At 38.4% G+C, this 14,975-nt stretch overlaps 1 protein-coding gene across 1 annotated transcript in view; it reads left to right on the top strand.

Moving 5' to 3' along the window:
• E2F3 (E2F transcription factor 3) overlaps positions 1 to 10,801 on the top strand; it is a 30,646-nt gene extending 19,845 nt beyond the window's left edge. The window contains exons 3-7 of the mRNA XM_031056963.1: positions 1,767 to 1,986; positions 2,566 to 2,724; positions 5,202 to 5,316; positions 7,618 to 7,756; positions 8,469 to 10,801. Coding sequence (XP_030912823.1) covers positions 1,767 to 1,986; positions 2,566 to 2,724; positions 5,202 to 5,316; positions 7,618 to 7,756; positions 8,469 to 8,734 — 899 coding nt within the window. The 3' untranslated portion in view covers positions 8,735 to 10,801. The remainder of the gene's footprint in view (positions 1 to 1,766; positions 1,987 to 2,565; positions 2,725 to 5,201; positions 5,317 to 7,617; positions 7,757 to 8,468) is intronic.
• The last annotated feature ends 4,174 nt before the right edge of the window (positions 10,802 to 14,975 follow it).

The following is a 14,975-nucleotide window of genomic DNA, read 5'->3' as shown; positions in this document are numbered from 1 at the left end:
AGGGTGAGGCACATGGGGCAAGGAGAGGACTGGGGCAGCAGTGGTAGTGATGTCAGAGCAAGAGATGCCAAAGGGTCCTTCCTCACCAGTCTGCTGGTTTCTGTTGAGGCAGATAGGAAAAGTGAAAGTAGTTGAAGATAGAAACTTAAAGCATAGGAGTTAAACAACCACAGTTGATTTAACTAAACTAAATTTCATTAAGCTATATGAAGCCTATTTTAATGCAGTGGATTCTTGTAGAAATTCAGTTCTTTTTGGTGCACAGGATGCTGCAGCAGTATTGATAAACCTGAACAAAGAATTTGGTGTGGGATGAAGAGCACAAGCCATTTTTGGTGGGACTCCAGTCACTTCTTGCCTCTTACCCTTTTCTAAGCCCCAAACAAAACCCAGACAAATCAACCACCCTTGTTTAAATCCACAAGGTCGTGTAAGTGACATGAATGAGATTTAGATGAGATGTTGGGAAGAAATTCTTTCCTCACAGGGTGGTGAGGCACTGGCACAGGTTGCCCAGAGAAGCTGTGGATGCCTTATCCCTGGAAGTGTTTCAAGGCCAGGTTGGATGGGGCTCTGAGCAATCTGGTCTAGTGGGAGGTGTCCCTATCCATGGCAGGGAGGGTGGAACTAGATGATCTTTAAGTTCCACTTCCAACCCAAGCCTTTCTATGAATATTCTTCCATTTCCTAGAGCAGACAAGCCCTGAATCTACTCAAAGAAATACAGCTAGCTGGTTCTCTTTGCAAAAATGCAACATCTTGGTTTTCATTGAAAAGGCATTGTATTCTTCAAAATATTTCAGGGTAATCTAAAGGTTCACTCTTCAGTGGGATTTTCACTTTTGACTGACTTCTGCAGTTTAATGTATGACACGACCCTTGAAAACCTGAAAAAGACCACCAAATCAGCCCAAGTTCCGCCCTGCATAGTACTGGAAGCAAATTAAGGGTTTGAGATGTACCAGCCCAGCAGACTTGTAATAACGGCTGGCTCATTTCCCTTGACAGAGAGGCCTTGAACATTTAGAATTAGGAATCATTCTGATCCAAGTATTTAAACTCTTGAAAGCCCATCTGTGAAGTATATAGATGCTGCATTTGTGCATGGAAACCATGAATTGGTCCAAGCCATTTGCTGACTTCTAATTTAGAAGATATGGATACTCTGTCCCAGTTTGAGCATTGCTCGATTATGAAGCAGTGATGATTATATATTGTTATTTTATATCAATCTCCTCTAATTCACTTGAGTTTTCTCAAGCTGTGGAGTCTGACACTGATGGAATCTGTCATTGTGTTCACCCACTGAAGTACACCTAAGTCCTGCTTAATTGCATATGAAACACTTATCTCGCATGAGGGGAAAATCAAACCCTGATGAAAGCTGGCTATCAGGCTGATGAGGGAGAGTCACAGGGGATTTTTTGGGGTTGCTGCCAGGATAAATAGATACTAAAAATACTATTATGAATTCACATAGTAAAAGCCTAGGCAGAATATTTCCATATGTATCTATCAGACTACTGGAAATATTTGCATTTTAAAAAACGTATATATTTGCTCATGTACCTGTGACTTTTGGAAAAGTACATCTTGAAATACAAATACATAGCGGTAAGTTATGTCTTAACGTGAGGTATGAGAGATTTCTTCAGTAAAAATGAAAGAAGTAACTGTAATAGATGTAATTTCAATTTTGGTTGCTGCTTTCGGAACCAAAGTGAGGAAAAACCTGATTTAACTTTCTTTTTCTTTTTCCTTCCAAGCTCCAAAATCTCCTTCAGAAAAGACTCGGTATGATACATCCCTTGGCCTTCTTACAAAGAAGTTCATTCAGTTGCTGAGCCAATCTCCTGATGGGGTCCTAGATTTGAACAGAGCAGCAGAGGTCCTCAAGGTGCAAAAAAGGAGGATTTATGATATCACCAATGTACTGGAAGGCATCCATCTCATTAAGAAAAAATCCAAAAACAACATTCAGTGGATGTAAGTATTCATTATCCTTTTCCATCCCTGCTGGCTGATTTCACTATCACAGGGCCACAGTGTTTTTCTTCTACCACCTTTCGCCCTAACACTTTGCTCCAAGCAATTATCCAAAATGCCTTCCAACAGGATAAAGTCCTATTTTTCTGTTAAGAAAAGTTTATAAAAAGCATTTGTCAGGAAAATTAGAAACCAGCATTTTATTTGAAAATGGATTGATTCATTTATTTCTGCATGTGGAGTAGGTTTTAGGTATGTGTCTCTACCTACTGCCTTCTATGATAAAAAGTAAAAAAATAAAAAGTAAAGTAAGTAAAAAAGTTAAGCTGTGGTTACAAACAAAATTTTGGAAGTAGTTGGAAATATTAAACTCTTACATCTTGGTGACAGTTCCAAAATGTGTTCTTGTGATAAAAAGATGCTTTTTCTGGAAAGCGTTGTTTATGTTGACTCGCTAGGGATGGGTTTAGGGAGAAAGGACAAAGAACTTCATCTGCAGTGTAAAACTCTGTCTCTTCCCTTTACCATGGTGTAGGGTCAGGTTTTACAGAATTCTTCCTTCCTTCTGTGTGTCTCCAGGGGCTGCAGCCTGTCCGAGGACGGTGGGATGCTGGCGCAGCGCCAGGGCCTCACCAAGGAGGTGACGGAACTGACTCAGGAAGAGAAGAAACTGGATGAGCTAATCCAAAGCTGCACCCTGGACCTCAAGCTGCTAACAGAGGACTCAGAGAATCAGAGATATCCTTTTTCCCAAAACCTCAAAGGTGCTCAGCCTCCTTGCTGTGCCCTGTAATACTAGGAGACTTCCTCTGTGTGATGTCATTGAAAGAAAGCATCAGAAGCTTCTAGAAGTGGAGAAGGTTTTAATGTGGTTTGATATAAAAGCTGCTCAAGCAGCTTGAACCTGCAATGCTTCTGGAATGTGAAAAGGAAAACCAGAAAAGGTGATACATGAAGGAGACTGTTAACATTTGTGCTCACATACAGTAGAACCAAGAACTTTTACTGATTAATGAGTGACGATATCCAATAGCCCTGCATTTTTTCAAGCCTAGAGCAAACCACAGTTTTATGTGTTTAGAAATTATAAAGGCATGAAGAGAAAGTCTGATAAAATAACAGACTTGTTTAGTCATTACTTTTTTTTTATTTATTTCACTTCAAACTTTAAATATAAATTAAAGGCACAGAGAGGAAAATAAAGTTGGGATTTGGTTTAGTATGAAACTTGCAACAAAGTTTCAGATTCCTCTGGTTAGAGAATCTATAATAAAATATAGATAAAACTTCTGTGAGCTCTCAGAATACCTTAGGCTGAATTATTTAATGTAATAATTGCATAAGGTTCATATTACTTATGTTGGCTGTTAATACTCTTTGTAATTAACCAGTTGTCATTTTCCTTGGATTTCCCACCTATTAGCAACACAAGAAAGCATTTTATCAAATGCTGATGTAAAAACTTATTACTATGTATAGTAAGTAGTGTTCAAATAGCATCTAATAAAGTGGATTTATTCTCTCTTCTGAAGGACAGGAAGTAACTATGGCAGTACCAGTAAAAAAAACTTGAACTATGTGAACATTGACTTTTGACTGGATTTCATAGACATTTTGATGTAACCAGAGATCACCAAGTGGAATGGGGAGTAGGATCAGCACTGCCTTTAGCTAAGAGCATAATCCATGAAGAGACATAAGTAAGACAAAGCTGAACATGAGAGTTCTGAATTTTTGTAGCACTGAATCCTGTGGGGATGAACTCTGCCTTTGCAAACCTTACTTAACGAGTGGCAAAAGCCTTGATTAAAGCTGTTTGGGTGAAAGATGATGACCTGTCACTTTGCCTCTTGACTTGTTTGATCCAAGGTAGATGCAGTATATATTGGAGCTTGGGCAGTCTGTCTTGCTGTACTGCTCAGTAACGGCACACACTCACACCACCCAAAAGTATATATAATAAGTCAGGCTTTTTATTCCCCTGGCATAAACGTTATGCCAGGTAACAGATGACAAAACTAAAGAGCTGGAGCTGTATGCATATGACCATGGCCATTTCACAGTTCTTTTCAGAGCCAAAAGCACTTTAACATCTCAGTTACATGGATCAGTATGTGAGGCTTCCCCATGTAGTAACCCCCAAAACACTATCATTTTGACAAATACATATCGAACAGCAAAATACTCATATTTATTCTGTGCTTATGCAGAAATTGACATTCTGCACTCTAAAGGTTCAAAGTAGCTGCTTAAACAGGCTTTAAAATAATTTTGTATTCTATAAATTAATATATAAATATATGAATGTTGCATAAATGTTTGTATATTTATATATATTTTATATAGGTTCTATGTGTTATATATTTATGTTTGTAAAGCCCCTCAAATTTAAACTGAAATTAGGATTTTTGTCAGCCTGGAGAAGAGAAGACTCCAGGGAGACCCTATAGCACCTTCCAGTGCCTAAAAGGAGCTTGTGGGAGATATGGAGATAGATTTTTTAATAAAGACATTGTTGTGAAATGGCTTTAAACTGAAAGAAGGTGGGTTTGGATGAAATATTAGACAGAAATTCTTTACTGTGAGGTTGGTGGGACATTGGCACAGGTTGCCCAGAGTAGCTGTGGATGCCCCCTCCCTGGAATTGCTCCAGGCCAGGTTGGATGGGGGTCTGGGCAACCTGGTCTAGTGAAAGGTGTCTCTGCCCATGCCCATGTCCACTTCCTCAACTCCATGAGGAGTTGGAACCAAATGATCTTTTAAGGTCCTTTCCAGCCCAAACCATTCTATGATTCAATGATGCTGTGTATGCACTTCTATAGCGTGCATCTACAAATTTCCTATACGCTTTTCCAGTGATTTTCAGCTCTCTGCATGTTGATAGCAAGTGCATAAAAGTTTTTGCTTCATGGAGTCTGTGAGTAATTTCAGGTTGTTGAGCCTGTGCTTCTGTAGTTTCCCCCATATAGAGGAGGAGAGGAGCACTCAGCAGAGAGAATCCTTTTTGTGCACTGAACAGTGGCCCCAGCTATGACATCAAAGGGAAGTTCTCACAGGGCTTCACAGTGGCAATCACAGTGTAGAGAACAGAAAACCTTGGGCTAAGAGCTTTGTTGAAAATTGAGAAAATGGAAAAATAATTCAAAGAGTTCTTCCTTTTCTAATAGTGTGAGTGTATTGTAACCTGGGATGGAAAATTCCTTAACACTGATTACATTAGCTTATGTGACGTACCAAGATATTCGAAAAATTAGTGGCCTTAAAGACCAAACTGTTATAGTTGTGAAAGCTCCTCCAGAAACAAGACTTGAAGTGCCTGACCCAGTGGAGGTAAGGAGAATCTGGCATTTCCTGCCTGGTTATATATAGTTTTTCTACAAATGCAGCGTCTCCTGAGACTTACTGTGATATGTGCCCAGGTACATAATCCTATATTCTTACACATTTTAGGGATGTTTCTGTAGAGAAGGAAGGGGAACTTTAAACATCAATTCACACAGAACAATTGTTATTTGTTCCTTTTCACTCACTTTTAGATTTCTTCAGAGTAATCCACACTATTTACAGATATTTTTCTTTTGCTATGCTTTATGTAAAGAGAAACTCTTTCTTGACAATTGAAATTTCCTTGGTTTGTAACAATGTAAAGTCTTTCACAAGAAATTCAGCTTTCTTATTTTAGTTAAAAAGTTAATGGATAACTCAATGCCTTAAGCATCTTGACAACACATATAACTAATATCCTAATTTACTGAAACATGTTTTCATGTAGGAATTTCTTTTCTGAAGTACTAGAGGTATTGTAGAAATTTGTGTTTTACTCCTAGAACACATTCTTGCCCTCTCTTCTTTCATCATCATCATCTTTGCTTCACTGGCACTTATTTTAATTCTCACTTGGGAAGACGGACCCAAGTATGTCGGGCAAATGGGAATAATTGGCAGGAATGGCTTGGTTAGAGTTTCAAAAAGTATACCTAATTTCTTCACTCAAGGAGCAAGTAGAGATGAACCTAACCCCACAAACACTGCTAATGTTTTCTTCATAGCTGTGCATTAATCTTTCATCCCTACACCAGGCCAAGTAAGCTCAGCCATACCTGCTGCCCTGTGGGCAGGATCACACTCTGGATTCCCTGTCACTTTTTTTTTCCTAAGGTTATTCTGCACTTGTTTAGAAGGTTTCTATCCTTCTTTTTTTCTTTTCTTTGCCTTTGTCCTTATTTTCCCCTTTGAACCTTGTTGCAGGTTCTGGCAGGAAGAATAAATCATTTTGCTGCAATGAGAAAAGGATATCTTTTATCAGTATTCATAAATATATACTGTTATTGATGTTTGCTTTCCTCTTTCTTTCCCCTGGGCATTTTGCTTTGATTTTTGATTCAGCAAAATCATGCAGGCAGAGAGAGATGAACACGATCATTAAAATTAGTGCTTAGACCTCCCTTATCCTCTATACCCACCTTATTTAATTTTCAGCTCCAGGCAGTACAGTCCTATTTCTTTCTGTCACATGCTATTACATTTCAGTGTTCTTTTTTTTGCATACCTCAGTCACTCAATAGTACCTTCCTTCTTCTACTCCTGCTCTTTACATCTCCTTTTTTCCTACTTATCTGCAGCATTGCCCTAAGTACTCTTAACTGTTTTCTCCTCCCTGGCAAACCCCCATTCATTTGCTGTTCTCTGTGTTTGTAATGCTGTCTATTATGTTACATAACTGTCAGAACCCAAATAATAAGAGGAATGTTTTGTCAAAGGGCACAGAAGGAAATATTTTAAAGTCTGCAAAGACCTAATGCCTGTATTTATGCTTTTTTGAAAACTATTGATGCAATTCAGCAGCAGCAGGTTTATTTATAACCAGAGTAGTTTATGATTTTCCATCATAACACAAAGAGCAGCTTTGCAGGTTTTCTGTGCCTGGGTCATGTTGGTTTATTGCATCAGTTTGTGAAAGTTAAGAAAAACGTAACTTCTTGCAACAAATTAGCAGTTCCTATTCAGAACCACCATCAAAATCACTGCCTTGAGGGGGAAGAAGAACTTACATAAGTAGTTTGGGTGAAGAAAATGGCATCTGGTTTTTTTTGTTATTTGGAAATGTTGCCTGATAAATAGGTGAACTTACATACAGGTATCTGAGTTCAGTTGAGTAGGTGCTGAAGGCCCTTGGGAAAGTGGGAAGGATGTTTTGGCATCTTTTTAAAACAGAAACATTTATACTAATACATCCAATATTATTGTTATGAATAATAATAAAACTTGTGACTTGCATCCCACAGTTCCATTCCATCAGAATGCTCCAGGCTATTGTGGTTATAAGAAAATGTTTGGAGTTTAATCCTTTATGCCTCCCTTCTTATGATATGACACACAAAAATGGTGGGATTTTGAGATTTGTGCACTACAGTGGAAAAAGTTTTTATGTTTTAGTCTGCAAGATGCATCAGCCAAACCTTTCACATCTTTAAAAAAAAAGAAAGCTTGGTGTTATTTTCAGGTTCTTTTGATTAGTAAAACTGTACTCAAACACTCAAAACCCAGTAAGAATTTACTCAGTATCATCACTATCATCAATATTCTGTTGTGTTCATTGGTGTAACACCATTCTGATATTTGTTTTGTTAGCAGAGTGCATTGATACATTTATCTAGTACTCAAGGACCTATTGAAGTTTATCTGTGCCCGGAGGAAAATGATGCCCTCAGTCCAATGAAAACCTATAGTCAGGACCACAATGGAAATATTTCCAAAACCATTTCCAAAGGTAAAATTATTTCTTTGCAATACTAATGGCCTTTCTTCAAGCTCAAATTAAAGGTTTCAGTTTGAACTTTGGATTTCCAGCTCTTTTTCTTTGGCTTTATTTTTCTAAGAAGTGAAAAGCCAAGGTATCGATTTTTCACTATGTATTTCTGGTTGATGTAGTCAGAATTAAGTTTTCATTTGCATCATTTTTTTAAAGTAAGTTTCCTATTTGCATACCGTATGTAACCAAAGTGTATGTAATTCTGAAGAAAGAGACAATGTTGTTCCTTTTAAGTTTTCAAATAAAACAGTAGCAGTAAAGATCCATCTCAACACAAGTGGCAGAAATCTTTGTGTATGGGTATATGTGAAACTACATTGCTTCACTGATGACATCTGGTACCTAGAAAATTCTCAGTTTTGACTATGAACTCCATTGAAAAATGGGCATCTCGCTATGGTTGATTTATTTCCCCATACAGATGTTTAATTCTTATCAGATAATTTTTAATAGAAAAGTCAGAGATGATAGCAACATGATAGTTTTTGAGAAGCCCTTTGTAACACATCAAAAACAATCTAGAAATTATATGGAGGCCATTTTTTTATTGCTGAAATGATTCTTTATGAAAGGCCCCTTATGCAGTGGTTACTTTGTTTGATCTGTGTCTTATATTTCTACTGATATTAAATGTGTCAACTTCTATGTTTTTCTCTCCCTCCTGTCACAGAAGTGGCTTCTGCTAACTCAGGACAAGGTGACTGCTCAGTAAATATGGCAACAATCTCTCCACTGGCTTCTCCAGCCAATCTTCTACAGCAGACCGAGGACCAAATTCCCTCAAACTTTGAAGGACCATTTGTGAATTTGCTGCCTCCTCTGCTTCAGGAAGATTATTTGCTGAGCCTTGGGGATGAAGAAGGCATCAGTGACCTCTTTGATGCTTATGATTTAGAGAAACTTCCTTCACTGATGGATGAATTTATATACAGCTGATTGTCTTAAGTGCTGTCCGTATCTGAACCATGTTTTTCATGGAATCAAAAAGCCCGCCGTCATTCAGAGTTGTCCTCTACTTACCATAAAATAGCATTATTACATAAACTAGGCTCCTGAACAGTGCTGATATTTTAATTGAATACTCCCTGTAACACCATAAGAAACAAGGGAAGGCTTTTACAGCAGAGCCTTCTCCCTGCCCCCGAGCTCCAGTGCCTTGCGAGTCAGCAGGTGCAAGCAGGTGACCGTGGATGTTTTGTCTTCACACTCCCCCAGTCTCTGCTTCCTGTGACAAGTGGGCTTACGGAGAAGGGCTCCATGAACTGGTTTAGTCCTAAATCACAATTTTGTAATAGTATTTCAGGTCGTGCCTTCTGCAGAGAATGCATGTCTTTGGAGTGTCACAACATGGATTGTACACGCAGTGAACGTAAATATGAAGTAATGCAAAAGAGTGGAATGGGATTCTTGAGCTACTTGTGGGAATGTTTAAATTGCTGTCATAATGCTCATTTTGAGCTATGTATATGTCTCATTATGAGGTCAAATACTTATGTCCTTAAAAGCTTTTAATGAAAAGAAAATACACTGTAAATGTAGTGTATATTGCAGATATTGAAAAGTATAAAGTTCTGCCACTTCTCGTAGTAATCGCAGATTTTAAAAAATGCTTGTGTGTGTGCGCGTGTGTGTGTGAAAGTAGTTTTTGTTGGTTGTTTTTTTTAAACTAGAACGAAGATGCACAGTTCAATTTTACTGCCCCCAGTGTGCATTAGAACTGGTACAAGAATTTTTGTGGTACTAAGTGGGGCTTCATGTTAAGTGCCTACTAGAGATGCACTGTGGGTTTTTCCCTCTATGGAAAACACTTATGCCAAGCTTTGTTTGTTCAATATATCATATTTATCTCAGTGGGTTAGCTTCCTCTGCTTACAGCTTTTTATAATTCTCTTCGCCAGCAAAACTGAACTAATTTTTTTTCAAAGTACATAACTGTAAGTACATAACATTTTTTTTCAAAGTACATAACATCAACTGAATTGCATTTATTTTTTGAAGATCTTTGCTAGTATAGTATAGTACCAATATTTATTTTTTGAATGTCAGAGGAATTCTAAGAAGTCTTAAATAATTTTTTTTTCTTGAGTGTAAAATATTTTGCCATGTTCTGGGCTAAATTAATGTAATGTTGATTAGATGATGCCCATATGATCTTTTTGTTTGCATTACTGTTGTGCTTATCTGACATACTCAGAAAATTAGTACTATTTGTACTGTAGTAGAATATTATGTATGCAGGTTTTCTGGTACCATTGAGTTGCTGCTATGAAAGCTCACACACGAAAAGGCAAGAAGTCACAGTACTAATAAGGAAACTGTATGACTGTGTGGGTTTTGGAATATAACAAATGTATAAAGGGCAACACATAAAGAACTGTTAAACAGTGTTAAGTGTGTGTTTATATGTACAAATGTTTGCATAGATCACTCAGCAGTTGTATTTAATTTGATATATGTTCTCAACTCACGCTTTAGTTATCTAGCAGTTTTGTACAATAGAATTAATTTGTAAACACTGCCAGAATATTTTCTAGCTGGTTTGTAATTTTTTAAGAGTTTTTTTAGATGTGGATCTGTAAATGAAATTGTAGTATTTAAAGTTTTTGTCTTGTGGAAGAGGAAAGTAAAAGTTGTGTGAGCATGAAGATTTGCGAGACAAAGGGGCACTTTTGTGAGGGAAGAGAAAATGAAGACTAACGCAGACCATCTTTTTTTTTGTACAAATTAAACACTTGTCCCAATGTGTGTGGGCAAAATACTAATCTAATTTAGCTTTGCATTGTATGCTAGTTTAAAAAAAAAACAAAAACAAAACAAACCTCTGTAAAATACTGTAAAAAAAAGGAAAAAACCAACAAAAAAGCTTTTATGGTGAGTTTTGTAAATAGATTTACTAAAGGGTGACATGTTCTCTAGCTGTGATCTTACCACTTCAATGGATGTAATTTGAATAAATTTTGTATGGCAATGAATTAATAAAAATGAAATTTTTTAAAGACTTTAGATTTGTATATAGCTATTTAAATTTTTCTTACTCTTGGTGCTTGTCATACTGTTTCTTGAAACCTGTTACTGTTTTTGTTATTAGTGCAAACACTCATTTGACAGATAGTTTCAATCTCTTTTTTTTTATGATGCTAACAAGTGCAGTGGGTTTTTTTAAGCCAGACTGAAACAAGAATAAAAGACACATGTTAGGAGACACAGCAGGTGGTCCAGAGGTTGGGATTATACAAATTTGTTTTTATTTATTCCCTCTCCTCTCATATGAATTATGAACAGACTTCTTGCAAACTTCATAGAAATGGTGTCATTGTAGGATTAAATAACATGAAAGGAGTTGTTGAGGATCTGCTTAACCTGCCCGCTGAGAGTTCTCCAGAAGTTTCCTAATAGTAGCTTTGAAAAGAAGTGTTTTCTTGAGTCACTTCCAACAGTCCCTTGCACCAGACCGATATTTACGAACTTGTACTTCTTTTCTGGTATTGGTGCTGCACCTTTTTAGACACATGGCCATCCATCAACTGCAAAAAAAGAAAAAAAAGGATAATAAAATCACAGTAATACGGTTGATTGCTTAAATGTTTTACCTCTGAGCAAGTCATTTGTGTCTTGTTGACTTCCTGCACACTAGGAGAAGGCTATCACTTTCTCTGTGGTATATATTCAAACATTGCACACAACAGTACTGAAAGGAAGATTACTGAAAGGTCCTCTCTATATTATTAATGAATAATAAAGGAGGGCCAGAAGTCTGTGTTCTGTGATCTCCTTTTGAAGCAGAGGTGGCAATAAATATCTGCTGTACCTCCCTGGCTTGTTCTCAGTTTCTCTGTATTCCAGTTGCCATAAGCACTTTTTTATTTGCCCCTAGAATCTGCTGCTGACTATTGGTTTTCATGTCACTTTCCCCTCTCCTTCCTTCTGCTTTCTGTATCTGCTTTGCAAACTTGGGACGTGCTAAGCTGCAGGATAAAAAAAATCAGCCAGTTAAAATACTTATTCCTGCTCCTCCAGGCTAGCATGGTGTACCTCAACATTATTCAGTGTACAAGTATTAGTTCCAGGGAGGTTTTATTGGGGCCTGTATATGCTGCATTCCTTGGCTGCCAGCAGATGGAAAAGGTTTTGGAAAAATCTGTCAACACAGCCTGAATGATAGGCAACTATTTATTCCTTTACACACAGGAAAGGAGTTTGAAAAGAAAAAAAAAAGGGAGGTTCATGCTCATGTACAGTAAGAACTCATCCACCAACAAATGACCAGAAACAGTAACTATATTCCTTTTTCCTTATACCTGAAAGAATAAATTGCACCTTGATCTTGATGCTGACATGAACATTTCTGTTGTAGAAAGAATGCAAGATATGTGAGGTAGTATGAAAGAGCTATATGTTTAAAAGCAAAAAAATTAATATATGGGGTTTTTTTTCCCCGTGTGAAACACAATTAATGCACAATGCCATTAGTGTTCCTGCAGCCAACAGTTCTCAACATTGAGTGAACCATGAGCCTCTATAGCAAAGTCAGTGGAGTGATATTAACCAAAGCATAAACAAGCAGAATTCATCTCCCCATTCTGCTTTTCATGCTGAAGTAAGATCTGCCTGGATATTACTCTGCAGCTGAGCAATGATCAGAAGAATGCTTGCTTGACCTTTATTAAGTCTGGGAGTTTCTTTACCCACTATTTTCTTTTTAAAACTTGACAGGAAGAAAGTGTCATATATAACAGCAAAAAATGGACTGTCACCACTTCTGAGTGGTGCTGAATGCTGCTCACAAATGGCCAACCAAATTCTCCTAAATTTCAAGAGTAGAGGAAAAAAGATTTCTTGTGTCTCTTTTAGGACTCTGCATTTTTTTCTGAATACTTCCCACCCATTTCCACCCAAACTGATGTTAGTTATCAGAGAATTAGGTTGCCATATAAAAATTGAGCCCTCACCTCCTTGGCCATTTTCCTTCCCTAAGGATGTTTGTTGAGATGCCGTAAACCCACTAAGAATGTATCTTCTACTAACCAGGACCCGAAGCTGAGATTTGGATTTAATTTTCCCAGCAGTTTTTGTGGTTTTCCAACCATCTGCTCCTGGCAAAACCTATGACTTTAGTTGGTAACTCAGGTAACTGAGTAACTGAGGCTGATGTCTTTGAGTCTACCAGCCCTGAAGAGTAGGAAGTGAGGTCTGCAGGAAACGTGGAAAGGATGTAACCTAAAGCTCTTTGGACACTCAAGGAACTGGAGCATGTATGCTCCAGTATCACCAGTATCTCCAGCCCAGAGAAGGCCAGCACTGGCAGTTGTACTCCCAGCCACTGTACCATAAAAAGCAGTTTTTCCAGTTTTCTTCCTGCAGTCAGGAGGTAGTAGGGAATTATCTGCTCCCTTCTCTCCCTGCTGTGCTACCTGCTAGGAATGTGCTACAAAGCAATTTAGGTTTGAGAGCTTCCATGGCACTGGGAGAGTGCCTTCCTGGCTCCATCCTAGGGCTCACCAGGACTGTGCTGGCACAGGAGCTGCTTGCTGCTATGAATTCTTGGCAGTGGGACAAGGTAAAGGCTCTGCTGGGTCATGCTGGAGCTGAGCAGTGTGGCCTATTTCTGTCACTAGGTATGGGACTTGTGGGTTATTCCTGCCTGGGAGCTGCTCTTGGAGATCACTTAATGAGTAGTGCTTGTCAATGCTGGCCCTTTGGAGACTTTTGGTTATGTCTTGCAGGCTGTGCTTTGGTCTTTTAGCCAGCTGTAAGCCAGCACTGGTGTGTGCCCAGTTGGGTTTGTAACCAGAGCAGGAGCGCTTGGCTGCTGGGGACAGCTGTGAGTGCAGCACTCCCAGAACAGAGAAGATGAATCCAAGGACTGCCTGTGAAATACTTGGAACTGAAAAGAAAAAAGGAAAGGAATCGCTACCCTTATGAGGCAGCAGTTAAAATGCTGATTTGGGATACAGATACCATCGCTACTGACCTGGTAGGGACTTCTTACTCCATAGGAGGTGGTCTGAAATAGATCAGCGTGGCCGCCCATTTTGAAATATTTCCCTCCATTCTCTCCTGGCTAAAAATGCCACAAAAGTAACCAATTACACGTGAGACAGTGTCTCACTGAGAGCATCTTTGGAAAGTCCTTGTGTGCCTAAGCAAAGACCAAATAGGAAGGCAAATATATCTTCAACTGTAACAATGACTCTATCATGAGACCAGGGTGATATTAATAGTGCTCAGTCCTGCTCAGAATGATTTGTTTTTAAAGACTGATTTAAGTGAAGTGCTTATTTCTTTCTGTCCCAGTTCTCTTCTTTAAACCTCACCTGTTCCTTTGTCCACATTTTCTTCCTTTTTTTTTTCCTTCCTGTGAGCATTGTCAGATAAGCATTATATAAAGTAAGCACGAGTTTGAAAGAAAAAGGAGAGGGAGATGATATTTTTAATTACAAGTTGCCATATTTTATCTGTGAGTCGACCGACAGACCTATTATGGAGTACACCCAGGGTTTTCATGCACTTTCTCTCCAGTTCCAGGGAGGCTACAATCTGCTTTTTTAAGAATAAACTGATTCCAAAGGCTCCTTCTAAAGAGAGAAACCTAACGTTTGAAATGCAACTACAGGAAATGGTGACTTTTACATTCCAAAGCTGACTACCTCAAAATAGAATATACTAAAGATACAATATAAATAATTATTTTAGGTTAACTGTGTATATTAAAGCCGAAGCAATAATAATATGCTCACTCTCGACAACACTTAGATCAGCAGGGACACTGCACGCCTAATCTGCTCAGAGTTTTTCCTTCAGCCATCCAACAACCACACTGGTGTTTTACTGAACATCAACCAGAAAAGTTTGGAGGAAAACAGTGCCAGAAACTTCAGCCATCTGATACTAAATATTTTGACCAATATCGTTTATAGTATTCAGCAAAGTTGCCACTAACATTGTATGTTGAGGAAATTAAAAATGAAAAATAAAAATAAGAATAAAGTGCGTTGGGGCCAGAAAAGGATTGAATAGTTCATCACCCATTTGGATCAGATACATCAGCATCGCAGGATAGGTATTGCTGGGATTGCTATTTTCCAATTAAAACGAATATGAAATTCGAGGCTCCGGGAGACCGCGCTCTCAGCGGCGAAGTGGCGGCGCCGCGCCTTCCGCGCTGTTGTGGCCCCCG

This window comes from Geospiza fortis, unplaced genomic scaffold, assembly GCF_000277835.1.
Source record: "Geospiza fortis unplaced genomic scaffold, GeoFor_1.0 scaffold104, whole genome shotgun sequence".
Taxonomy (NCBI): Eukaryota; Metazoa; Chordata; class Aves; order Passeriformes; family Thraupidae; genus Geospiza; species Geospiza fortis.
This window is presented reverse-complemented; position numbering and strand designations above follow the sequence as displayed.